At 45.2% G+C, this 27,745-nt stretch overlaps 1 protein-coding gene across 2 annotated transcripts; it reads right to left on the reverse strand.

Annotated features, from left to right (window-relative positions):
- Positions 1–861: 861 nt before the first annotated feature.
- Positions 862–26,009, reverse strand: ZFP91 (ZFP91 zinc finger protein, atypical E3 ubiquitin ligase). 2 transcript variants are annotated; one of them, XM_075928998.1, is made up of 11 exons: positions 24,968–26,009; positions 24,093–24,118; positions 12,052–12,267; positions 11,715–11,751; positions 9,181–9,273; positions 8,176–8,304; positions 6,401–6,448; positions 5,844–5,922; positions 5,162–5,276; positions 4,333–4,432; positions 862–3,381 (listed from the first exon to the last, which is right to left on the reverse strand). In XM_075928998.1, exons 1-11 carry the CDS (start codon positions 25,300–25,302, stop codon positions 2,871–2,873), a joined length of 1,689 nt encoding a protein of 562 aa, XP_075785113.1. In that variant the 5' UTR covers positions 25,303–26,009; the 3' UTR covers positions 862–2,870. The 2 variants fall into 2 exon arrangements, with proteins under 2 accessions (XP_075785113.1, XP_075785112.1); XM_075928997.1 differs by having other exon boundaries at positions 6,401–6,451; positions 24,968–26,006.
- Between the last annotated feature and the right edge of the window lie 1,736 nt (positions 26,010–27,745).

Below are 27,745 nucleotides of genomic sequence, written 5' to 3' on the forward strand. Positions count from 1 at the left end.
TACAATAATTTATTGAAGCCAACTGCATGCGAGTGGTGGGAGAGACCCAGTGGGGGAGAAGCAGCAGGAAGGCAGTGAGTGTCAGTTTTTGTTTTTTAAACCCGGGGCTGGAAGGGACACAGGTCTCTCCTGCCCTGAGGTGAGAAGGATGTTTAAAGATAGAAACAATAGGATGAGACCAAAGGCGAGGGAGGGAGGAAGGCTAGAACTAGAAAAAGTGTGGGAGACAAGGGGGCAAGTGACAAGCATGAAGGACTTCAGAGCCAAATCACCCACTTATTGCTGCCTCCTGGAAACAGGAGACACTTCCCCTATTCTGGAAAAATACCCATCTTATTTCCCCATTGAGAGTGAGTGGGCTGCGTCACTCTACGGGTAAGTCACGGGGCAATCTCCACAGCAGGCTGCTGGCTGTTGCACCACCCAAGTGCGTTTTCCGCCCAATATGGCATTTTTGGGCCATCCTTAGAAAGAAAAGGAAATTGATAAGGCTAAGTTCTCCTTTTAGCGTTCCATGGAAGGCTTGGGCTACACCAGACTTCAAACCAAGGGTTTCACACAGCTTCTGCAGAGCTTGTTGGTGGCAGTGTCTGGCTGCTAAAGGTAATCTGCACCGCATCAGAATGCAAACCAAGCAAATTCAGGATCTAACACGTGGGTTCACGAGTTAGCCACAGCCATTCTAGTCAGCGAAACATGTTTAGGGCTAGCTGAAAGCTTTCCATCAAAACTGAGTTTTGAGTGAATTGTATTTAATTGTCTGCAGAAAATGTTAAGCTTCCCACCCAAAAACCAAAATCTTCAATTGTCAAGTGTTCAAACACCACTGGGTTTTTTTTTTTTTTTTGACTAAAATGAAAATTTCAACCCTCCAAATGACATTAGTTCTCTCTCATTTCAGAATCAAGGGAGATGCAGTTTGAACACAGAGCCCAGCACATGGGGTGACTTGCAGCTGCTCAGGTAAACATAATTTAATGTTTAACTGACCCAAACGGAAGTGAAGTGAAATGTTCCACAATGTCGGACCAGCATATTTCAATGTAGGTTGACCTGACTGGCAACAAGACATTTTGCTAGGATTTTCCCAGAAATGTTTGGTTGTCAGCCTGTTGTCAGTGTTTACACAATTCCAATTAAACGTTTTTCTGGTTTGTCAAAATTTTCTGCAGCAAAACTACATTTTCCAACCAACTCTACTATAAGCATGTTTTGCTGGCTCAGTGTTTGAACAGGGCATTGTAACTTTCTTCTGAGCCACACTGACATATTCCTCACTTCTTCCAAAAAAGCAAACAGTGGCAAAGTCACCGCATGATGTTTCTGACAAGGGACAGAGCAAAGGATTCACATTCAATACACATGATGTCTTAAACCTTTTTGAGGGACAACAGCTGTCTTAACTGCCAGGCTATGCATTCCCATCTCCTGCTCTTAGGCAAAATGGAATCCTGTTTCACAGAAAAGAGGAACATCTGCATCCAAGTGCAAAAACCGGCCTTGTAAGGAGCATGGGTAGGGGGAACCCACCCCATGCTCTCTCTCCTAAGGGTGTCCATGCAGGGAGAGAAGTTATCATTCCCATAATGAGATGGGGTCCTGCCTCTATTGAAATCAAGTGCAAGCTATGCCCAATATCTTCCCCATAGCCATGTCTTTCAGGAAAGGAGAGGCAGAATTGCATGGGAAATGTGAGATCCTGCACTACTTAGTTACACATCTGTCACAAGACCAGAACAAGTTCCTTGGCTAATAGTGCTAACCCTTCCAACAGCAGGAGTGAGGATAAATCAGTGAGAAAAAAGGGTTAATGCAGGGAGCTTGCAATAAATTGGGGAGGGCAAGAGACCACAATATAAGTTATTTCTGCAGTTCAGAGCCCTATACTAAGCTATTCATCCCCACTGCCTACCCCACCCCCAAGCAAACAATTGCCCCAAAACTCTACAATGCAAGTGGAGTTCCTCCCTTGGGGTCTCACACTGCCCTGTGAACAAACAGCTACTGGACTTCCCTTCGTAGTGCTTTCACCACCCTGATTCTTTGTGCCCTAGCAGCTGCTGCTCCAACATGGCTTACCCCACGAGTTCCACTGATGAAAAGGAGCCCACCTTGGAATAGGCCAATCCGCCCCAATGTAATTAAAAATACCAGACCCTCTGATCAATAAATAAGGACTTTTGTTACCACCACACAAAAACGAAACATGTTCAAAGTGCAAATGACTGTCACCAATTGGAGACTTCTCACTGCCTCTCCCGCACAGGGCTCTCGTCCAGAGCCAAGCCCCAGCATCTCAGCAAGCGAGCACCATCTGAGTGCCAGGGTGTTCTCTCTGCTTCACGTCAGAGCCAGAGAGGAGGGGTACCAGAGGGGGGACAGGTGCTGTTTTACAGCTCACCCAGCTGAGGGGCCCTAAAGTGCCAAGCCAAACTCCCAGCCCCAGGAGGAAGAAGACAAGACTGCAAGGACCAGAATGCAGCAATGCATAGAAGTTGGGCAGAGGGAGTCCGAGGAACGAGAAGCTGGTCCGGAGCCCAAACTCCTTCAAGTTTGCAAACAGATTTGTTGAGGAGCAGGGAAGGTGCCTGGGCGTGGGGTGAGCGAGGGCCTCTGACTGCTTCCCTTCACTCAGCACATTCCTTTGCTCTGTCCTGCTCCAGTAATGGCGGCAGCCCTTTCCTGAGAAGGGATAGGAGGACAGAGAAGGGGATAGGAAGCGGGGGGTGCTGTGATCCACACTGGAGGGGAGCAGGCCCTTCGCTTATTTACTGGTATTTTAACTTTGTTTTACTTCTTTAACAAGTTTCTCCGTTTTTCTTTTAAATACAAAGTCCGAGCTGTCCCAGCTACCGCGTGCGTCCTGCCTGCTAAGGCCCGGTAGAGTCAGAATCTTCTATCAGAACCTCTGTGGTGGCTCCCAGAATCTCCGTGTTCATGACCAGCCCTTCTGTGCTCCCGCTGCTCCCGCTGCCAACGAAGATCTTGCCGTCAGCCATCAGGCTCATGCGCTCAGCCCCACTGCAGTATGCCTTTGGCATCCCATCGGGGTTCAGCAGTAGGCACTCACCAGGGGCAGTGCTTCCCAAGGGGTCAGGAAGGAGGGGCAGGCCCTGGCCATCGGTAGTTGGGGCAATGGCCTCTGGACTAGTGCCCAGGATGTCGGTGCTGGTGATTAGGGCACCTGCATTGGCAGCTAGTGCTTCGGCGATAAGCACCTCTGGGTGGCTCTTGGCCTTATGTGCTACCACGCTGTCCTTCTTCTCAAACTTCTTGCCACAAATGTTGCAGGAGAACTGGTAGAAAGAGTCTGCATCATGCTTTTTCATGTGCCAGTTCAGGGAGGCCTTCTGCCGGCAGGTGAAACCGCAGATCTCACACCTGGGCAGTAAGAAGGAAAAAGAGGTTTGTGTAGGAACATGGACACGAGGGGATGCAAGCAAATGCAGACATCCAAAGCCCAGACCAGAAGACAGCTGCAGAATTGCAGGCAGGTGTGGGAGGCAGGCAGCTGTGGCTGGGGGAATGTGGCCTGTTGAAGGAGGTAGAGCAGTGGTCACCAAATGTTGGATCATGATCGACTGACCGATCCAGGGGGGTGGGGGTGGTCTCCCAGGCGATTGCAATTTCTGGTGATGGAGCAAGGCTGCAACTAAGATGGGCTCCCTGTCTGTACTGGCCCCACACTGCTGGCCTGTTGCCAGGAGCAGCCAGCATGGGCCCGTATGTGTGGAGAAGAGGTGGGGGATTAAGAGAGGACAGGATTCTTGGCACATTGCTCCTGTTTACAAGCACTGCCCAGGAACAGGGAACTGCGGCCAATGGAACTGAGGGGGCATATGGCAGCCACATGTCCCTGTCCCTCTACCTCTGGGAACAGAGGAGTGTGTTGGCTCTTTCTATGAGCAACAGGGGGCCAGGTCAGGCAGGGAGTCTGCCTCAGCCTTGCTGCACTGCCAACTGGGAGCTGCCCGCAGAAAGTGCCGCCTGATGAGAGGCTGCACTCCAACCCTCACAGGCCCCTCCTTTAACCAGCATCCAGACCTCCTCCTGCACCTTGTACTGAAGCCCTGAGTCTCCTCCCAGAGCCAGCACTCCATACCGCTTCCTGCACCCCAAGCCCCTGCCCCAGCCCAATGAGAGATAGAATGTATGCATGCACGTGTATGTGGTGCAAATGGAGTGAGCAGGGCAGGGCTCTGGGGGAAAGGGTGGGGCAGATCTTGAATTGCCCTTACATTCAGAAAGATTGTGTGTATAAAAAACCCTGAAGACCACTGAGGCAGAAGCATGTTTCAAAAAGGCGAGGCAAGACAATGCTGGAATACTCACTGTAAAGGCTTCTCGCCTGTGTGGATCATCCGGTGCACTGCCAAGTTGTGGGAACTCTTAAATGCCCGGGCACAGTATTCACAGATATAATCCCTTTGATCTGTAAAGCAGCAGACGTGTCCTTTCAACCCAAGAATATGGTTCTGATCCAGATTAGGGATGTGAAAATGTAACTAACATGCACAGTTATATGTAGCTCCCTCTCCTGCTGTTACCTCTATCAGCTCCCAGGAAGCTGCCTCCCACGCCATATGTAATTGCTGAAATTTTCAGTGGTTACACATTTAAATGCATTTTAACATGCCTAGCCCAGATGCAAGTCCACTCATCTGAAAACTGCCCCATGTCCCCACTTTTAATTTCAAAGGTTCTCGGGTGGAGCTACTTGAAAGTGAAGCAGCAATTTGAGCATTAAGAACTGCCTGATCCTCCCAGGACTAATGATAGAGAAAGCATCTCAGATTGCTCAACAGCAAGCCTGGTGGATGATTAAAGGTAGAGCTGATAGGTTTAGGAGGGAATCACTGACCAATCCCAAATGCTTGACAAGAGCATCTTAAGTATGGAGAAAACAGGAGGACACTGTTGCCAAAAGCAACCTGTATGCCAAATAAAAGAATGCTGCAGTACAGAGGTTTATTTCTACCTCTGCATCATCTAATGGGTATGCGTGAGCAGTTAGACAGCAGTCGCAGCAGGAAGGGAACACCACCCAGTCATCTGTGCTACCTGGGTCAGCCTCCTTCTTGCCTTGCCTCAGAAGAGCTTATGTTCTCTTCCTCCATCCAGATGATAGGTTGGATTCAAGCCTCCCCACCTCCCCCAGTACCTGTGTGATGTTTGGCATGCCGTAGCAGCTGCTTCTGCAGCCGGAAGAGCCGTCCACAAGAGGGATGGGGACACACATATTTCTTCTTCAGCAGATGTTGATATTTGATGTGATGCTAGGAAAGGTAACAAAAAGGTTACAAAGCTTCTCCCTGACTGACTAAAGGAACTGCTGAAAATCAGATTCGAGGTGATAAGATAACACGAGCAATCACATTACAGTCAAACTCCTTGCGCACTGCAGGAGAACTAATAGGATACAAGTAACCAGGCTCTGAGATCTGGTGAGAAAAAGCAGAAATATGGGTGAAGAAACACATATGGAAGTTATACCAGGGCTGGGCTTAACTTCATTGCTGGGCACTAGCTAGTAACATCTGGTTTTTCTATAGCACTTTTCATCAGTTGATCTGACAATGAATTACCAAAGGTGCAGAGCAGCATTATGCCCATATTACAGATGGGGAAACAGGCACAGGACAACGACTCACTCCAGATTACCCAGTGGGCCTCTGCCAGAGCTGAGTACAGAACCCAGAACTCCTGAGTCCCAGCCCAGTGCACCACCCACTAACCCAGCACCTCCTCTACCAAGCAATACCAGAAAGGAACACAGCAGGGAAAGGCAAAAGAGCAGCAGCTTCCTGACCTCAGATCCAAGTGAACGAAAGAGCCTGACTGACCTGCAAATAACGAGGGTGGGCCAGGACTGTGCCACAGCCTTCCATCTCACAGCGTACATACTGTATCGGAGGCTTCTTCCTGCGAAGTACATGGGACAGGAATGCACAGGGAGGTTAGTTGGGAAATATGAAGATGCGGGATTTGGTCAGATAAAGCCAGTTCAGCTCACCAAAAATATGCAAGGGACAAGCTGACTGATTCAACTGTCTTGTGAGAGTCAGCTCATTTCAACTTGTGCTCTCCCCCGTAGCTCTGCACCAATCGGACTGATTGTGGGTTTCCATTCACGTGTGGTCATCACCCAAGAGGTGACAGTGAAAGCGCACCTCTAACTTGCCTCTGCCATGCTACCCACCAACTCAAAATGAAGTCAGGTCATTTTCAAGAATTCATAGCAAGTCGCATGGTGGTTTTAGGGTGAGCTACAATTATTTCTGAACTATGCTCCATACAAACATGTATGAAATAGCTGATTGAGGTGGTTAACCTCTCTACACAAGAAACGGAAAGGACAAAACACACACTAAGGGAAGTGGAGAAAAGGCAAGTCACTCACCTTCTTTTAGGCAGCCGTGGGCTTTTGTCATCTTTTCTCCTCCTTCCCCTTCTGAGATAGGATTAGAGAGACAGAATTAAAATGATGCTCCTTTGGGAGGCACAAGGACACAACTGGGAAGCCTTCTGCACATAAGTAATCCAGAGCATGGCTCTGTGTGATGGGAGAAATCCACCATTTCAAAGCCTGAGAGAGTCAGTTAGTGGAGCAGGAAACAGCTCCCACAGCTCTGATATAAAGCCCATGGATGACAATGAAAGACTTTTGACTTGCCTCCATGGCTTTTATATCAGGGCCATTTAACATATATGGCTTCAGAAAAATCAGCAGCCATCCAAACTAAGATACATGTTGCATCCCCCCGAACACTAGAGGATTGCCAAGCGATAGCAGGTTTTCCCCCCAGTGGCAATATGCCATTCTCATAGGGATGTTCTCTCCATAAAAACTAGTAATTTTGGTTTTTGTATTCTTAGGCCACAAGAGGGTGCCAAACCCACCAATCCAGCCATGCTCAATCCATGTGTAACTAGCCCCGGTACCCACAGCTGTGGATCTCAAGCAGAATTAGGAACTGAAAGATCAAAAACGGCCCTCAGGAAATTGTGCTTTTACATCTACTGTTTTTTCCAGCAGCTAAAGTATTCGTATCACACAGATCAATTATTCTGTGCATAGCACTCAGAGTCCATCAGGATACTGGATATTATACAAACACATACAGAAGAATGTACCTGTACCAAAGAGCACCCAGTGAACGTTTAAAATGCATACCAGTAGTCACAAAGCAATTGTATATAGTGAAAGAAATGAAAGCTGTTAACACAGGCATCACAGACATCAGAGTCTGCACTAAAAGATGAGGGATGGGGCTTACAAGACCTAATAGGAGAGGTCTCTGATGCGACAGTGAAGCTTCTCAATAACACTCAAATGTGCTCAGTTTATAGGAGGTGTTTTTCCGTGTCCAGAAAACAAGCTGGGATCTAAAAGTTCAGTTAGGTCCCTTTTGGCTCAGATAAGCAGAGGAGTGTCAGGGCTCAGTCAGTGTTTAGAGTCAAGCTAACAGAAGCCAGCTCATTCTACCACTATCTATCTGCTCTGTGCAGCTAACAGGCATGACAAATAGTAAAATCCTCTAGTGTCAGAAAAGCAAGTAGATGTAACTTGGACAGAAGAAGATTTGGATTAAGACAGCTCTTTCTTTACAAAGAGCTATTAAAGGATTGGTGTAATGCAAGTCATAAGAATCTTTTCAACTCTAATGGTATTTGTGGCTTTTCTCTCAGGATTCTCTAGCTTCCAATATCAAACACTGTAGCTCATGTGATCATCCAGACACAAAAAGGTTACAGTGTGTTTTTCAGAGCACAACTAACTTTAAAAATGGCACCTGCTCATATAACAGATCTGCCTAAATTAACTTGTTACTTTTGTTAACACTGCAGCAATCACATTTATAGGAGAGAAATGGATTCTTTCCTAGTTAGCATTCTGTTTGCTGACTCTTGATGGTTGACGATAGGTGAGCGAGTAAGAATCCACAATGAGCTCACAGGATTGGCATAATTGTAATTCGTTAAACTAAGGTGGTTTGATCTGGAGTGACTGAATATATCAGGGAGCCCACAAAGGCAGGGTTTAGAAAAGCCCACTTGCAAGATGGTCATGGACCACCGAGAACCACTGCTCTAAAAGGAAAGCATAAAACACTGGCCAAAATGCCTATGCAAACATACATGCAGGAACAGCTGTCCCTGGAATCTTTTACTCACTTCCTGGGTGGCTCCTCATCTTCCCGAAACTCACTTTCTTCTTTCACCTCCACCTCCACTTTAATCTCCTTCTGTTTCTCTTTTTCTTCCTTCCCCTTGCTTACTTTTCTCCTTGGCTTTGGAGCGTCCCTAAACAGATACAAATATGATACACTCTAACACTCAAGCACTCAGCAGGAGTAGTGCCGTCACAGCGCCCTCTGCATTTACACTGCAACACCACTGCGCTCCATTTCACCCCACAGGGGCAAACCCTGGGAACTGAGGACTCTAGGATCCATCCCTCGCATCTCCCCTATCATATTCCTTCTGGCCCATGCTTTTTATTAAGGATGATGAAGGGAGGGCGTTCAATAGGCAACTTTGGACGCCTACACAACCATTACATACACCTCCCTGCAGAAGCAGGGATATCCTTACATCAAACCAAGGTTCAGGGATAAGCTGGTAGTCATTGGCACTCAAACCCAAGTCACCTGATCTATTTAGATAAGATAATTTTTCTATTAGTTTTAATCAGTGGAAACCCTGGCACAGCTTATGGGACTCACCAATCTGGACTAAGAGAACCATCTGTCTTTCAAAAAGTGATGCTAGGCTTGAATAAAGTTCTTGGTTTGATGCAGATATTAGGGCAGGAATGGGGGGGCCACAAGTGGCCCTCCTTCACTTCGGTGGGCCACAGAAGCCCCGCAGCCCACTGGCATTCCACCTGCAGTCCCCATGTACTTACCTGCTCCGCCCTTTCCCTGACAGCACATTTGGCACATACAAATCAGCTGATCTATTTACAACAGCGATTTGTGGCGTTCCAGCTCTGGAAAGGAGGGAGAGGAGCACTAAGTGCATGGTTCCAGAGGGGATGGCAGATGTGGGCCTCAGGTTGCCTGCCACTGTATTAGAGGTTGAGATTCTTTAGCTTGGTTTTGGTGGGAGGTGATCATCTACTCTGACAATAATCCCCTCTGGTCTTGCAAGCTATGTATGTATATAAATCCAGTATACCTTTCTAAGTGGGGTTTGTAGGTTTCATCTCTTGGGTCATCTTTGAAGGGAATCTCTTCTTCACTGATCAGCATCTCCTCCTCTTCATCACAGCTATGAGGAAAGGCAAAACAGAAGAGGTAGTAGGGCTGCTTACATATGAAATAAATCATAGCAGGACACTCCTTAGAATAGCAGAGGATATCCTTCAGCCAAGACTATTCAGGGAATATGAACAGCCTATATAAAATGAGGAAAGTGATGCATGATAGATATGACAATTTCCTCCTTGACAAACCTTATGGAATTAAGTACAAGTATTTTAGAAGTTCACTGTATTGAAAATGCATCTGTTTCTACATTATTGCGGAATCACAGAATACTAGAACTGGTCCAGTCCCTTGAGAGGTCCAGCCCCCTGCCCTCATGGCAGTACCAAGTCCCATCTAGATCATCACTGATCTAGATGGCATCTATCTAAACTGCTCTTAAATATCTCCAATAATGGAGATTCCACAAACCTCCCTAGGCAATTTATTCCAGTGTTTAACCACCTTGACACTTAGAAAGTTTCTCCTAATGTCCAACCTAAAACTCCCTTGCTGCAGTTTAAGCCTACTGCTGCTTGTCCTATTATCAGAGGCCAAGGAGAACATTTTTTCTCTATCCTCCTTGTAACACCCTTTTAGGTACTTGAAAACTGCTATCATGTCCCCTCTCACTCTTCTCTTTTCCAAACTAAATAGGGTCAATTATTTTAGTCTTCCCTCATAGTGCATGTTTTCTAGACCTTTCATTATTTTTGTTGCTCTTCTCTGGACCCTTTCCAATTTCTCCACATCTTTCCTGAAATGTGGAACCCAGCACACCTTGTATAGAATATCTCTAGGCAGGAGCCCAGCTAATGTAAAGTCTGGGAGGGGCTCTGAGCTTCAAAGGACTATCTGAAACAACGAATTTTTAAAACTGGGGTTCCCAGGAAGTCTCTAGGGAAGGTGTGTGCAAGTGTAAACTCCTCTGGGGATGCAACAAACTCAGCCTATGAAACTTCTTGAGGAGGAGGAAGCCTTTTGTCTGCCGACTAGTTATTAATTGAGGACAGATAAAGGCCTCAAGTGGATAAGAGAATGACTCATCACCCCTTACTGGGCGAAGCTTACCAGTTAGGTTAACCTGCTGGAGCATCACCTTGCCTGTTGTGGGAAGGGGCTGAGCCAGCCCAGCCGGAGCAGGTCCCCGCAACCATTTAGCCGGTTAACTAATTCAATGGGCTTTTACATCCCTAGTTCTGGGTCAATGTGGTTATGAACTTGTAACCCTGGGGGAAAAGTCCTTGGTGTGGTTTGAAGAACTGTTCACCTGCCAGACCCCTCGTTGGGGTTTGGGTTGGCAGGGAAGGAGGGGAGAGAATCTCTGGTAAGCTTGTTAGCATACATGTAGGTTTTCTTAATTTTTTAATGCTCTAAGTTAGTGAGGGGCAATCTAGGCTAACGAATGGGTTGCATGAGTGGCCCAACTTCATTTCAGTGGGCTGCAAGATTGTCATAACCAGGACTGTTTTCCAGGATAGTGCAGTTAGAAAAACCATCCTTGCCCACCTAGAACTTGCAGGGTGTGCCCAATGAACTGTAGCAGCGCTTTGACTGGATGCAGAGGGAGCACACAGCTCTCAGTCAATGTTGTGTGCAATCAGCATGCACCTCAATTCACGTGCCTTTGCTTTAAGTGCACGTCACTTTTAGAATACTGGTAGAAAAAAAACTATGCAGGTGAAAACCAGCAGAATCTGGCAACCCTGTGACTGGGCAATAGTAAAAAAAAGTCTTGTGGGTCACACGGAACCCCAAAGGGCTGCATGTGGCGGGCCACAGGTTGCCAACGACTGTTCTAGGTAATGCTTTTATCTGAAGAATGCATGTGGTTGCTTAGAGTGGTGTGTTAGCTTACTTGTGGTCATGACAGTGTTTAGAGTCTGAGAAAGCCAAGCAGGCTTGCTAAGGCAGTGTGCCTTTTAGGGAATTTAGTATAGGCAGGGAGCCTGTAAGCCTGGGAATAGCCCAGAGTTTGGAGGGAGATAGATGCAGGTCACCAGAAGCCTGAGTGGGTACCCTTGCTGGACCATGGAGGGACTACAGACGCAGTTGCCTTGAACTGTGAAACCCTCTAAGCACAGCAGAACAGCCTCTGCCTAATAACCTGATGGGAACATGACCTTGATTTACATTTTTAAGATTTACTGTGTGTTGTCAACAAGTCAGCAAGCGACATGGTTACAGGACCTACTGAAGGAGCCCCACTACTATGTAATCAGTCTGGATTAAATCCACCCTGTACTATTTACATGTTCACATCACTGACTTGTCCTCTGCATAATAAGACATCTCCTCCTTACCCTGGATTGGAAATGGAAACTAAATGAAAAATGCAAACTGAACTGGTCTTACCATGGCAAGTTCAGGATCCTTTCAGTTGAAGAGTTAACTTAGTATTCAAATGGCTACTAACTCTTCCCATGGCCCTAAGCAAAGAGAAAAATTCAAACCAGAGCTTCCTACCTGATTGCAGTTGGAGACTGATGCTCTTCTGTGACCTCTGTAAAGGAAAGCCACCGTTAAGCTTTTAATCACTGTTCGCTAGGGACACAGACCAGACTGCAATGTGCATGTTTGTCTGGAAGTATCTCTGCCAATGTTTACCACCAGGTTGTGTGGCAGCTGATGAGAATACATTCAGGATAGTGAGGCACCACCATGTTTTTTGCCAGTCGTTTTTAGCTCATTGTTTGCATTTTGGCACCAAATTTCTATATCTAAACTGTCAGCCTCAAACTGTCTTGCTGGTATTGTTTACACTTTAATCCCAATATTTCCCACTGCCCTAATTGCTACATACCATACTCAAGCTGATCCGTGTTTGGTTCTGACTTGCAAATGAGCTGCAGGGATCCAGTCTTGGACCTGGAGCTGCGTGAATTTTCTGTGTCACGTTGGCGAGCAGTAGCAGCTGTCCTGCTGCTGCGCCAGCCTCGGCCGGACCTGGCTGTACTGACAGGAGACCCCTGGGTGAGGACAGTGGAAACCTCTTCCTCCTCCCTCTCTTCTTTGGGATCTATGAAGGAAACACCCAAAGCAATCTCTAGGTTAACAATGAACAAACTCAGCTCTACGCTTTGCTGGCCACAATGCCACAAGTTTATTGCTTATTCAATAATGAAGATCTTTACACCCCCATGTACAGTAATGGGTAGAGGAACGTGAATCCGGACTATAACATTGCCAGATCTTTCACCTCACAAGAGGAGGACTCTTGGTACAGCATATAAACAGAACTGCCAAAGTTTTCTCACACTTTTCACCCATGTATTTTCTCTGGAAGCCAGGTCCTTGTACCTCAGAAGATAGATAATCTGATGTTTTTAGAAATTAAGTTTCTCAAGCTAAGGCTCACATGCAAAGGACTCAACATAAACTGCCCCACTGGGTCACAGAAGTCATCCTTCAGGGAAATTTTGCTACCTGTCTTCCACTCCCAGCAGTCAGAAGTTTAGGGTCAAACAAAGCATGCACTTGTGTATCTGACTATTTTGGATAACAGCTATTGATTGACCTATCCTCCATGAACTTATCTAGTTCTTTTTTTAAACTAGTTCTACTTTTGGCCATCACAATACCCTTTGGTAATGAGTTTTAGAGGTAGACTGCATTGTATGAAAAGTGCCGCCTCCTGTTATATTAAAACCACTGCCTATTAATTTCATTGGGTGATGTGTGGTTTTTTTACACTGAAAGGGTAAAAGACACCTCTCTATTCACTTTTTCATGATGTTAGAGACTTTTAATATTTAACTCAATATATGCGCCATTAGTTGGGTCTCAAACTGAACAGTCCTAATCTTTTTAGTTTCCTCTTGAATGGAAGTCATACCATATCTTTCGTCATCTTTGTTGCCCTTTGTCCCCAACTAACCTTCACGCTCCTATAATTATAAAGCAATGAAACAAACAGATTTCACTAAGCAGTTACAAAAATAAACGTTTGTTAACATCCCTACTCCACAGTGAATAGCTCAAGTGCTTGCCTCTCCTGTTACTGAAGGTTTTCTTGCCAACAACAGTATTGTGAAACTGACATGATTCTTGACCATTTCACTGCTGTCCAGAAGTAGGGACTAGCAACTGCAAAACAGACAAGAGTTAGTAGTTTCACTCTGCTGGAATTCAGAATTTAAGCAGCAATGCTATGGTTCCCTCTGTGGGACTGTATCTAAGCTGCAGAGAGTTATATTCAAAAATCCCCACCTCGCCAAACATATGGACGAGAAATAAAAGTTTTCCTAGAAAGATGAAGACTTGGATTCTGCAGAAATCATGACTCAGCACGCCTACCACTGATGAGGCAAAGTTTCTCTATCTCCGACAAGTGGATTTTTCAAGCCCTGTTGTCAGCGGTTAGGACGAGGGCTTAGACCTGATGGTTTGTACGAAGAACTGATAACTTACTGTGAAGCAATGAACAAGATTTTTCTATGGTTTTACATATATTGAGCAAACTTTAATTTCAGAACAAGACCTATCCCATTTCTCTGCTGCACAGTTTATGTTAAAGTTTGTAGCCCTATTCAGCTTTATCTCTGCCTCAATTCAAAATAATCTTATTTTGATTGATTTCCAGATCAGTCCCTTCATTTGACTATATTATGGAATAATTTGAGATTCCTCTATCAAGTGCCACCTCTACACAAATATTAACCCTTTTACCACTGCTCTTGAAAAAGTACATCCAACATACCACATGTGACAATTTCATGGCACTTTTTAAAAGTAAAACATTTAATAAACCATTTCCTGATTTTTTTCATTTCCAAAGTTTACTCTACTTTAATATCTTTGTCTCGCAAATTGTGTTGTTCTTTCCATGTTAAGCTGACTTCTGTACAGTCCAAACAAATATTTCATGAATACCAAGAAATTGAGTTAAACATTCTGTTTTACATTCAAAGCTGTTTGAACTTATGTGCATCTATCAGTTTAAAACCATTACAAACCCCATAAATCACTACCCTAAGTCATGTGTGTGAAAGTCACAGCTGTATCATACAAGATACAGCTGCAATAAACAATCAGGCTTACTAACAGGTGAACTCATTGATGTTCACTGCAATTCATCAGTCCTAAAGAGGAGATTCCAATGAAATGCTGTTGGATTAAACCTTTTCTCCCCACAGTGCTAAACCATTTCTGTAGACGAGAGTGGTTCTTTTGAAGAAGCTAACTTTTCCAAATCAGTATTCATGCATCCCTAATAATTACAACTCTGCAATAAATCTGTCTATAGATCTGAGAACACTCTTACAGAAAAAGCAGCACCTTCTGCCATTGTTGTATTCTTGTCTAACTTACACAACTCAAGACATTAGAAGTGGCTATTATCTTTCCTCTAGAGATGCTGCAGACATTACAACTCCACCTGGTGCGCCTTCTCTGCTTTGAGATTCACTTATCCTAAACTACAGCATCCTGTGTATCAAACATGTTTACCAAGCAGGTCTGAATGAGTTTGGCACTCATGGTTCTTTCCTTCCAGAGTCTGACCAGTGTTGTGTATAGTGACCTTATTAAAACTAGAGGATTGTTTAGTTTAACAGTAGGAACAAAGCATTTACAGAAAAATGGATTTTAAAACAAACAGCCTGCACTTGTGTTTGTTTTACCCAAAGGCCTCCCATCTCCTGATGCTGACCTGGGCATGTGACCACCTACTTCAAAGACCCCTGAAAGTGTCTGCATCTTATTTTAGTTCTCCAGGACAACTACCCAAAAAAACCTATCTTTGTCTCCTGACAGAGTCCCTTCTTTAAACTCTGGTGTTTTACTATTCCCGTTCCTAGGTCTTTCCATACCCTTAAATGTTTGCTGAGAAGCAACTTCCATCCTGAGCCATTCCTCTTTCCACTTGTTTATTCTTACAATCTTCTACAGTAAACATCCCAATAACCAGGTCAACATACTTCATTTGTTAAATTACACAGCAGCTCTACTTCAATCACAATAAGCATTAAACCAGGGTGGAGAACCCTTTTTGGGTTGGAGGCTGCTGACTCACAGAAAAATCAGTCAGGGCCTGCACACAAGCAAGAAGCAAACTTTGTCACTCACATGGTCCCCAACTGAGAAGGAGAAAGACATTCCCTACATTTACCTCACACACCAGAGCCTATGTTAACCCAAGCTAGTACATTTTGTGTGCTCCAGCCCCACAGTGGGGCAACAGGGTCCCCAACGGAGCCCTGAGCCTCAAGGGTCAGATCCAGGCAAGCCAGGGGCCACATCCAGTCCTGAAGTTCCCCAACCCTGAATTAAACCCTTAAATATTAGTTTAAGCAAAGAAAATGCCATCCAACAAAAAGAAGGAGTTAGCTTAGCATGGAACAATAAACATTTCATAACAAATCTGTGCAGCTAACAAAGCTGACAGAGCTTTGGATATTCAGGGTTTCACTTCTCTCAACTGAATGATCTCAGATAATCCTCCATACTCATGTAACATCTGCTGGACAAGGTACACTGTTTTCTTCCTTATGCAAGTTCTGCTTTTGGAGCATTTTTTACAGAGATAAGACAGTTCTCTCTCCAACTCAGAGCTATTCAATCTATTTTAAGTATATGCAAGGATAGCAGAAGATGACAGGTATCGAAAGGGCTAAATGCTTAAGTACTTCTGGCAGCCTCTCCCCCACCACTCCACAATTGCTTTAGGCAACGTTTTCCTTTTGAACTCAGCTTTCTGCAGCAAAGCAAAAAAACTCATTCCCACAATTCACTGGAAGGCGACAGTGAGATTTCCACACTTGTTGCACACTTTCTCCCTAACAATCAGGAGTGTACCATTGTCCCATACCAGCTTATTCCTTAATAGGAGTTTTCAAGGAGCTTGGGCTACACCATTCTCTCTCTCTCTTTATTATGTAAGGGTACGTCTACACAGCAGTGTTATTTCTGAATAACTGACATTTCAGAACAACAAAATGTGCATCTACACAGCAAGCCATTATTTTGAAATAATGTCAAGATGGAGGATTTCTTACTCAGACTCCTCGTGAAATGAGGGTTACAGAAGTCCAAGGAAAGAGCGTTCTTCCTTCGACTTCCTGCTCTGTAGATAGCACTAAAAGCCATGTTAAGCTATTTCGACTTCAGCTACGCAATTAACGGAGCTGAAGTCGCATATCTTAATTCAACTTTTGTCTTGCTGTGTAGATGTACCCTAAGAGTGCATCTATACTTTAGAATGCTGGCTGACCAAGTAGTTTCAGCAGAAGAGACATACCCTCCACAGACAAGCTCTCTTTCAAGTGAATGCTCCAGAACACTGGTGAAAAAGGAAAGTGAAATCCTGGAGAGGTATCAGATACTGGACCGTAAACACACAATTCACCGTAAGGAACAAAAATTGGTCTAAACCTTTATTACATTTCTGGGCTACTGAAAAGCCAATGTAACTTACTCCATTGTTAAGAGCCACAATCTCCTGTGGAACTGCAACTGAAGCTTTAGCTGGACTTCCAAGTGCACCAGAAGTGTATCATTGCTAAATCTTTCAGCTGATGTTAGCCAGTGATAATAAGCAGGTTCAGTGAATCATGTGACGAGGGAAGAGTCTAAAATGGCATCTTATAAGTGAGTTTCAAGAGATCTGCACATTAGATCTGGCTAAGGACAATGAACATACAAAGTCACATTTTGATTAGTTAGGGTTATTTTAATGGTGTCATCCCCTGCATCAGCTTTCAAGAGTGCACAGTTGAGATTCCATCACAAATAAAAAATTCCAATATTCAGACAGTGAAGGAGTAGGACAGTGACAAGAAAGAGGGAATGAAGAAAGTGAGTTTTAAGTTACTCCTTTCCCTCAGTATGGCAGGGTATCTTTTCAGCAGAAGGTTGGAGACCCTTTCCACCATTAAATAAGAACTAAAATTTCAATTGTTTAATTTACCAGCTTTCGTTTTTACAGCCATGCTATTTTTTAAATCTTGGACTGCTGCTTTCACTGCCAGTGGAAGCTATATAAAGTTTGCAGGCGCTCCCATTATAGACCTATTTTTAGATGTTCAAAACTTTTATTTATGATTCCCATTTAGGAAAAACATTTTATGCTCCACCTCTGCCCAAAGATAATTTTTTGTTGCAAAAACCCTTGTACAACAAATATGCCAATTTCCCATTCATTTCCTACCGTCTCCAAAAACCTAAGCCAATTAAACTTGGTTCTTAAATGAGGGACTGGACCTTTGTTAAATTAAAAAAAAAAAAATCTTTCAATTATGAGTGTTGAAAGTGACATTCTAAGCACATACAATAGTTGAACAAATTGTGCACAATTAAGTTAAAGTGAAAATGACTCAGTTGTGTTTCAAGCAAGCTACTAATCTGAAGACAAAACTGTATTCACATAAGCTATCTTTCTGGGATATACATTTAGACTTAACTAGTACAAACATCTAATGATTTCACTGTTTTGTGGCACAGCTAGGAATGAGGCTAAGAATGAGTCAATGTAAACCCCTATTTCCTCCGGTTTGCAACTCTCAAACACTTCAGAAAGGTTACTTTTTTAGATACAAAGTGTATATTGGGGAAGTTCAAGAATGAGCTTGGCTAGTGGAGTTATTCAAGCCCACCATTTTTTTCAGGCACAATCCAGTTTAAATTTCAGTTTTCAAATGTATGACGACTCCTAATTGGACCAGTCATCATTTTTAAGTTTATACAATGTGAAGTTATAAGCATTTGAATATTCAACTGTATATGGAAAAATCCAAGAAGATAATTGATATGTCTTGCCATTGAAGCCAACGCTGGGTAAAGGATTCTACACCCTCATCAATAGTAAGCAAAGGACTGGCATCTGCTGCTCAGAGGAAACCCACACAAACACACAAAGCACCACAGAAACTCACACCTAGTCACAAGTATACAGATGCCACATTTATATTCACTTTCTACAACTACATACTGCCAAGGTACACAGAAATACTTCACACCTTGTCTCCTCAACTATATTAATGTTCACAGTGTACAACAGTAACAATCCCACAAGTTGGACTGCACATTAGAACACAGATGACTAAGTGCTTAACCTCTCTACCCAGACTTGCTAAATAATCTTCACACAGGCACATATGGTCAGACCGCCTCCAAAAAGTCAAATCCTCATACAATATCCATGCACATACTTCACCTGCTTCCTTTTTGATTGAAAAATCCCATTAATGCAGTGGTTCTCAGCCCAGCGGCTGCTTGTGGCCCCATATGCACACAGTAGTGGACCACATGAGCTCCTCAGGCCCCTACAGGGAATTTATATTTGGGATGTAAAATATCATTTAATTGACTAACTGGTTAAATATATTGTTTTACCAGTTAATTAAAGGGGATGGGTAGAAAGGGGGCATGCCTTAAAATAATCTCTCTACGGGGTTGCAACGTACAAGGGAACAAATAGAAAATAGAACTGTGTTAAACATTTGTACAACTAACAATAGCAACAGATTTTTACGACTGAGTGTCTGACACTCCAAATTCAATGGCCCACAAATACTGGTTTCTTTTTCCAAGGGGGGGGGCGGGGGAAGGAATCTCCTTGTGCAGCTTACAACACTAAAGACTGACGGCAAAGCATATGTATTTTGTGACCAGTAACTGAACCCTTAAGCTACATACAAATGCAGTGATTCAATCATTAAATGCCATGTTAGCATCTTTATACATATTTCTTCTGCAAATATTTAGTTGTGAAGTTTCAAATATTCATATCTTCCCTCTCTCCCCCAGCTTAGCAAAGCACTTCTAGATCATTTAAGGCCTTATTTACATTTTAGAAGTTCAGGTATTATCTCCCTTCGCTCTCTAGCTTAGCGCACACAATTTTTTTTTTAAAGATATGAGAAGTACTTCATTCAAAACTTCTAGCTCAGGGATAGGGAACCTACGGCCCATGGGCAGGGTCTGACCCTGGCTTCCCTTGATTTGCTAGGGCTCCTCCCCCTGCTGCAGGAGGGAAGCAGTGGGGAGCTGGCACTAAAGCCCGTGTGTCTGGCTCTGTGCACTGCCATTCCCCCCACCCTGGCTGGGAGAATGGCAGCGCAAGGAAGCCAGCAGAGGAGCCTGTAGGCTCCACCCTTGTACTCGTATTGGTTGGGAACCACAGTCAATGGGAATGGCAAGGGGTGGTGGAGCCTGAAAGTGCAGGGCCAGATGGAGCTATTTATCTGTCCTTCCCCCACCCCAAGTATGTCAAGTAAGTTTTCCAATCCCTTGTCCCCTCCCTCTCTTCCCACCCCCCACTCTACTCCTGAACCCTCCTTCCTGCCCAGCCCACGCACCTGTTTCCTTCCTCCTGCCCAGCCCACTCCTGCACCCTATCTCCCACCCATTCTTGCAACCTACCTCCCATCCAGAGCCCCTCCCCAGACCCTGATGGGAAATCCTGAAACTTGGCAGCTCCCCGTCTGTGGGGCAGGAGGGCGAGGGGAACCCTGGCATCCAGAATTGCATGATTGAGGTGTGTCTTTTTTCTGATTCTCATTTGATGGGCAAGTCAGGGACGGGCTTTTATTTATTTTATTTTATTTTTTTGCTTATCACTTGTATGTGACTGTTCTAGCTGGTGAAAGGATTTTACTCAAACTTTCCAAAAACACCCAATTTCTGGCAGAAACCAGAGAGGTAAAATTTTAGCTGAAAATATATCAATGAGTAATGTCAGATGAATGGTGGGATGGGAGTGGGTAGAGAGAAAGCAGCTTTGTAGCTTTAAAGGAATCACTACCTGCACGACTAACAGGTTCAGTTTATGAGGTTAATTTTCAATTGGTGGAAAAGCAAGATTCTAAATTTAATTATGAAATATAGAACCCAGTAGTTTCCAACACTGGGGTTCTAACTAAAATGTTAGAGTTAACATTTATCATGGGATTATCTAAACCTGTGAGAAACTGTATATGAACTATAGTACACAGATTAACTATACGGACATTAGGATTTATGAAAACTCACAATTAAACAACTATATAAAAAGGACTTACTAATTATACTAAAGTTAATAAAACTAAAGGAGTACCTGTACAAAAGCCATCTCAAAATACCATCATCCTATAAAGCAGTGTTTTTCAAACTTTTGTATTGATGACCCCTTTACACAGCAAGTCTGAGTGTGATGCCCTTAAATGTAATTTTTTTTAACTTATAAACACTATTATAAATGTTGGAGGCAAAGCAAGATTTGGGGTGGTGGCTGACAGCTTGCGGTACCCCATGTAATATCGAAGTATCATGACTCCCAGCTTGAGAATGGCTGTTGTAAGACATACTAGAATACTATTTACAGTTGTATGATAAAGTATCTAAGCCAGGAAATACAATAATCAAGGCTGACTTTGAAATATAATACGTACCTTCTTCAACCTTAACCTGCCCACAATCTTGCTATCGGATGCACACACGCAAACCTTTGTGCCTAAGTCAACGATCTGGTGAGCCCTTACACATTACACCTTTTGTTCTTTTACAAAATACTCATTTTACTGACAGCAATTCCTTTTGTTTTTTTACTGATAGTCTAAGTTCACTTGTTTCATATTAATAATTCTGCCATTCCATGGTTCCTTCTGCTTGTTTATACCCCCTTCTCCTATTCTAGGTCTATCCCATCTATTTAGACAGCAAACTTTGTAGGGTAGGGGCAATCTACAATTCTATGCATGCTTAGCACAATTAGGTCCTTCTTTTGGTTGATTCTTAAGCACTATTGTAATAAATGCATTAAATAATTCTGTTTGCACCCATAAACTACATATTTCAAGTCTGAAGAGCTTATTGAGCTATAATTTTGGAGACTTAAATACTGCAGAAAATTTATACTTCTCAGTAGAATATTTAAGATGTATGTTGTGTACATATGGTTTATTCTGTTTTCAATTGCCATTACAAGATACCGTATACACATCTCTAAATGAATAGTGTGCAGCCTATGCTCCCTGAACTCCTGGGGTGGGTCCACAGACTATGTCTAAGATTCCCAAAGAGGTCTGCATGTCCATTTGAAACTTTTTAGGAGTCTGCAAATTTAAAAACAACAAAACCCACAAATCTAAATTAAAAAATGTATACCATATTTTATTTAATGTGATAATTAAGTGCCAACATAATAAAAGTGCATAAAGATGCACAAATTCTCTCTCTATATATTTTAGAAATGAAATGTCTGTCCATCTGTTTGTGCAAGAACCCCTTCACTGTAACCATTTAGTAGGCCACCAAGTTTGGTAGGCAGCTTCCTCTTACCCTAACAAAGCAAGGTCAGGGTTTGGTTGTGCCGGGAACACGGGAAGTGGCGGGAATGGGGCTTCCCGCACAACATGCAGGGGCTGAAAGGAGGGATGCAATCCTCACATTTAGCAGTAGGGGCAGGGAGTGAGCACTGGGAACAGCCACTCCAACATGAGACTGACCAGCTGGAGATGGGGCTCTGCATGTTGCCCGCCATGCCACCTTCTATGGGTAAGGTTCCTCTTCCCCATCCCACAGCTACAGGACCTGGGGATTACCCTTCCCCACCATGGAGCCTGGGAATTCCTTCCCCCTCCCCCATCATTCCACATGAGTGTGTGGCTATTCCGCCCACTCTCCCACCACACACTGCTGTGAGGCTCCTATAGGGCCTACGATTTTTCCCCCTCTCCCCCGTCACCCATGAGGATTCTCATCACCCCCCTTCCCCTTCCTGCGTTTCCTCACAGGACTGGAGGTTTCCTCCTTACTCCCTCCTCAGTTCCTCATGGGGCCAGGCCATACCCTCCTTCCCCCACTCCTGTTGTTCCTCCAACCACTTCTTCAGTTACACACCTGAGCAATACCAGGTTAATCTGCTGTCATACTACCAAGTTAAGATCAATCAGACTACGGGTAATTTCTGTACATCTTTAACTTTTCCCCAGACCCAAACATTCCTGCCAATGCTCAGTAATATAGTTGACAGGATGTTGCCATGTTCTCCCAAGTTCATTCAGTACAAATATTATACACTGCACGTTTGTACTATCATAGTGTCTATGGTCCCAGCCATGGCCTCGGAAACCATTATACTAAGTGAAACATAGTTACTTTCATGGATGCTTTAGCTACAAAAAGTAACTGCTCTTACCTGGAATAGGAATTTAAGAGGTGAAAAACTCAAAGCAAGTTTTCCTATCAAAAAAGGCCAGGCACAGCTCTTCATTTAGGTTTATTACAAATTTCAACTTTTCCATTTTGGCTTTAGGGCTGATTCATACAAAATAGCACAAGAATTTCAATATGGAGAGCACCCCTCCCCCCCTCAGTTTTACATTAAAGAGCAGCTAAAGAATTCATTACTCAAAGTTTAAAAAAAAATAATTTTTTAGACAAACTAAGCTTGGGAAATTTAAATCTGAAGCAAAGTTTTAAGCAATTAAAGGTGTAATCATGCCAACTTAACAGCATGATCACTTAAAAACAGACTACACATTTAAGAGATTGAAGTGACAAATAAAATAGTTTACATAAACATTCAGTTACAATTCATACATTCAGTAAATAGCAATGATATTCCTCTTACACATTCCAGCAACCTTAAACTCTGACGTAGAAGGCACTAACTCAACTTACATCATTACGTTCTTTACATTCTAAAATGTGAGCATGTATTAGAGCTGTATATGCTAAATGAATTCATAAGCACACATTGTGAATCAGCACAGAATTAGTTTATCATTTGGTAGGTAGAAGAGTGACTTTACTCCCAGTTGGATTGAACTCTAAAAAGACTCATGGGTTCTCCCTTCTTAAGATCTACTATGTGCCTAGGATCCATGGCTTAAATTGCTTGTTAATACTGCATCCTATAATTGTTCCTTTTCCTCCTCAGCTATTGTCTGCCTACAACAGACAACACAGATTACTGCTAATAGAAAGTTGCAGCACATCATTTGAATAGATGCGCCCCAAGATTTTGGGCAAAAATGCCAATTAGGAACATGAAAGTTAAAACAGTTAACCAATAAGCCTGGATTTATCGGTTAACGTTCACATGCAGGCTCCTGCCCTGCTCCGCGGGTGCGGGGAACCGTATAACCACTGGAAAAGAAAATACATTTATCCCATTACCTGCTTTTAAGCACTCCTACATATGCCTACAAAAAATTAAACTGAAAGCTGTAGCAGAGAAAAGTGATCTATTTTTACATATATATAGTCTCTGAAATCTGAGTTTGCTGGGAGATTTCCCATTCTGTGAAGCTGCCCATTTCAAGCCTGTCAAACACTAGTTAACCCTTTGTTTGTAAAATGCTTCAAGAAGCAGGAGGAAGCCTCTATCAGCCCCTTGAGTCACTACTATCAGCAATGAGCAGTCATGTCAGCTTTTTGCACATAATGGTCTCCATGAATTGAACCACAAGACCACTACCTTCTCCAAATCTCTCCTCAGTCATCTCTGCTGCAGTACCTAGAAAAATATCCACTGAGAGGCAGAAAGGGCTAGGTGACAACCATTTACAAGAGAAAAAAATAGATATATGCATATACAAATCTCTATATTGGAATACATCCTTCTCCTTGCATCTTTCATGTGTCACACCAGAGCCTGAGATGAAAATGATGAGAACCAGGACTTTGTAAGCTCTTCAGGTCCAGGGCTGAATTTGTATGTAGCCTAGCACAATGGGATCCCAATCTTGAGTGGAGCTTTGCAGAACTATAGCAATATTCAACACGAAGCAAACATGAAATGTTTTCTTAACATGTAAGATGCATCAGATGGAAGACTGCCTTAAGGAAGATTTGTTTCCTTTTCCCTGATACCACATGTTAATAATAAACAACATTAGAATAAAGGAGGCATTCAAATCTTACCTTTACCAGCTGTTTTATGTGCACACCTGAAAGAAATATAAAAGGAAATATCAGCAACAAATTTATTATGCCATATTAACACATATATTCAAGCCCATTGAACAAAGTGAGCTCAACTTGTAAACTGTGTGGGTAGCTCCTGCAAAAGAAACATCCCCTTATCTTGAAATGCTGATTTTTAAACTTTCAAATGAAACTAGCAGTTTCTCCGTGGGATTCCCCGCTTCACTGAGTAAGATTCATGGCTTTCTTACATGGAAATATAATTGCTACCCGAAATGCACGCTAACAAGAGAACTTTTGTGATTGTAGGGGGTTTGTCTACAAGAGCAAGTCCTATGGATTCTCACCAAGGCATGAACTGAAATCTCAACTAGCACAATTTTCTCATGTAGACCATTCCTATGTTCATGCAGCTTTCAAGCCCCTCCTTCACTACTCAAGTAGTCGCAAAATTATCACAGGCTTCATTCAACGCCTTTAACTAGCAATTCACTGTTTGCAGAATAGAACAAGTTGCACTCTTCCCAGAAGGCAACACTCTTGTATTGTGAAGCCATATCTAAACATAGAGAAGTGAAGCACAAGTGGATGTTGAGAATCGCTCCCTCCCTGCTCCGTGCGTCTGTCCATGTTTTGGTTCCGGAGTCCCCCTCGGTGTGTGTCGGGAGAGACCCTGAGTCCCATCGCCCCTAATGCGTGTGTAGCTGTGAGGGGAGACCCAGAGCCCCGTGCCCGCCAACGTGCGTCTCTCTCTAGCTGTGGGGAGCCCACCCCCGGCCCCCGCCCCAGTGTGGGTGGGAGAGAGAGCGGGGACCAGGGGAGCGCTGGGGCGAGGGGCCGACGTGCCGGTACTTCCGCGGCCCGGTACTCACGCAGGGCGCGGGGTCCCCTTCTTGCCCCCGGCTCCCGGCGGGGCGGCAGCTGCCGGTGGCGGCTCCGACTCCTCGGGCGGGCGGGCACCGGGGCTGCTTCTCCGGCGCCGCGGGTACTCAGCCTTCCTGCGGCGGGACGCGGCGGCGGCGGCGGCTGCGGCTCCCGCCGCGGCGGCCCGGCCCCGCTCCCGGCCTCCCCTCAGCACCCGGCTGCCCCCGGACTCCTCCGCCTGCTCGGGGGCAGGGGGGCGGCGGCGGCCGGCGGCGGCGGAGGGCGGGCCCTGAGTCTCCGCTTGCTCCGCGGCGCCCCCCGGCAGCTCGGTCCCCCCCGGCATCGGGGCGGCGAGCGGAGGGGGCCGCGGCGGTTGCTCCTCCTCGCTCCTCCCCCGACGGCGCGCGGCGCCCCGCCCACTCCCGCCCTACGCAGCCGCGCCGGCTCGACCGCAGCCAATCAGGAGCCGGCGTCCGCCTCGGCCTAGGCGCGAGACTCTCCACCCTGCCCCCGCCACGCACCAATCACACAGCAAGGACCGGGACCCGCCACGCCCTCCGCCCCGAACTGACCAATGAGCAACCTCAACTTGCTTGTTCCCCGCGCCGCACCGCTCGCCAATCGGCGAGCACAACTCCCCGGGAACGCGCGCGCAATCAATGTTCTCAACTGTAGTGCGCGCGCGCCTCCCGCACCCTCCCCCCTCGCTCCGCCGATTAACAGTCGCGTCTCGCGCCGAACTCGGTGACCTTTTCACCTCCTCTGGCCAGGAGCCCCTGTCGCGTGCGGTTGGAGGGGGGGGGGGGGTGGCGCGCGCACCGCGCAATGGCTTCACCGCCCCGCTCCGCTGTTACGATCGTGGTTCCTACCGCCCCCGCCGCATTCTGGGCCCCTCTGGTTCCCCCGAGTCCCTGGTCCGTGGAAGAGGCCGCGAGGGAGCCGGACGCCCCCGAGACCCTCCCCTCTCTGGCTCCCGCACCGTCCCTGCCGCTCGCGGAACCGGAGCGGGGGGGGGAGGTTTTTTTTTTTGGCTGTCGCTTCTCCTTTAAGAAAAAAAAAAAAAAAGACCCGTCAGGCGACGGGTGAAAGTCGGTGACAAAATGGCGGCCGGCGCAAGGAGGGCGGGGCTTGTGGAACGTTGGACCACTTCCGCTCCCGCCCATGCGCTCTGATTCCCAGGGCATTGTGGGAATGGTAGGCCCGGGAGCCGGCGCTGAGGCGACTCTAAACCGGAAGTTGGGTCGAGCGCTGCTGAGGTCATCGCTAAGCAAATCCTGTGCCTGCGCCTTGCGGCCTTGGCTTGGGGGGGCTGGGCCTGGGGTCTCCTGTTGCCCCCTCTCCATCCTATGGGCTGTGGGGAGTAGCCAGGCTTGCCAACTTTCTCTGCCCCGCCCCCAGCCCTTCTCTCCCCCCCCCCCCGCTCTCCCCCAGCCTCACCCACTTTCACCAGCTTGGGGGGGAGGGGGGCAAGATGATTCATTTCACATCAATTAGGGTAGCCAGATGGTTTCCATAAAAATACCAGACACATTTGACATGACATCACAATCTACATTACATCTTAGTTAGAAAATACTGGACATTTATATTTTCTCAGTTATGTTTTCTCAATTTGATTCCTGAAGAGAAAGCTCAAATACTGGACTCTCCAGTTCAAAACTGGACAGCTGGCAACCCTACATGTCAAGTATTTCACTGTCCTGCTGTTCACTAGAGGCCCTGCACTAGAAAAATCTGACTTTCCCCCTGGTTTTGAAACAGCTGGCTAAACTTGCCTGATTTTGATTTAATTCTGTTGCAGGAAACTACAAGGAGCATCCCTGACAAGTACTTGGATCACCGGCCCCCTTCTAACATAGTTACCAGGCCCTGCCTGCACCCTGTTTTGATAAGCTAATGAAGAGAGTGTGACAGACACCCCATGCTGCAGCCTCTGTCTCAAAGACAGCGAGAGGAAATACATGCTCTTTGAAGACACTTTTGGTTACATCTCTAGTCCTCATGCCAAGAGCATGGTAGCTGAGGCAGTGATGGCTAGAGAGAAGATTGATCCAATGTGTGATGCTGTACCCTTGAATCCTGTGCCTTGATACTTAAATTCATTTGGATAAAGGGTATACCCCCTCCCTTGCAACTCTTTCATTATGAATTACCAGGTAAACATGGCCAAAGTCTCTTTTCCAGATTCAACACCACGAGTTCCAAAACCACTTTGTGTCAAGGCCAAGCAGACTTTGTTGTGGGTGTTACAATAGTGAGAGCTGCTGCCTCTGGATTGACCACTCATGGATGTGCTTGGTTCAAGTCCTCTGGCTTCTACCAGGAGATCCAGAAAAAACATGAGAACTTACCCTACAGATGAGAGAACCTTTTCGGAGAACAGGTGGAGTCCACCTTACAAAAGGCGAAGGAGAGGCTGGCCCCTCACCATTTCTTAGGTTGGTGTACACTGCTCCTCAGAATTTTACCCACCACCATGCAGGTGGGGAGGGGAAGACTCCTCTTCAGAAGCCAGATTTACTTTGACACTTGGTTTCAAGAGTGTTCGGTATCTTTCTATATAGGTACCCACTCTCGGCAGAATTTGTAGTATACAGCAATCATCTTTCTACAGACATAAAAAACCACAGGGACTTTGAAGAATTCCAGAACATTTAGCCAGCTAACTGGGTTCAGTAGCCTGTCAGGACCGTCCTGAGTATTGTTTGGTGAAGTTACATGGTTATGATTTTCAAAAACTCTCCAGCTCTCCCTCCTTGAGAATGCTCTGGGGCACCATCTTATCA

The sequence above is a fragment of the Pelodiscus sinensis genome, chromosome 4, assembly GCF_049634645.1.
Source record: "Pelodiscus sinensis isolate JC-2024 chromosome 4, ASM4963464v1, whole genome shotgun sequence".
In the NCBI taxonomy this organism is placed as follows: Eukaryota; Metazoa; Chordata; order Testudines; family Trionychidae; genus Pelodiscus; species Pelodiscus sinensis.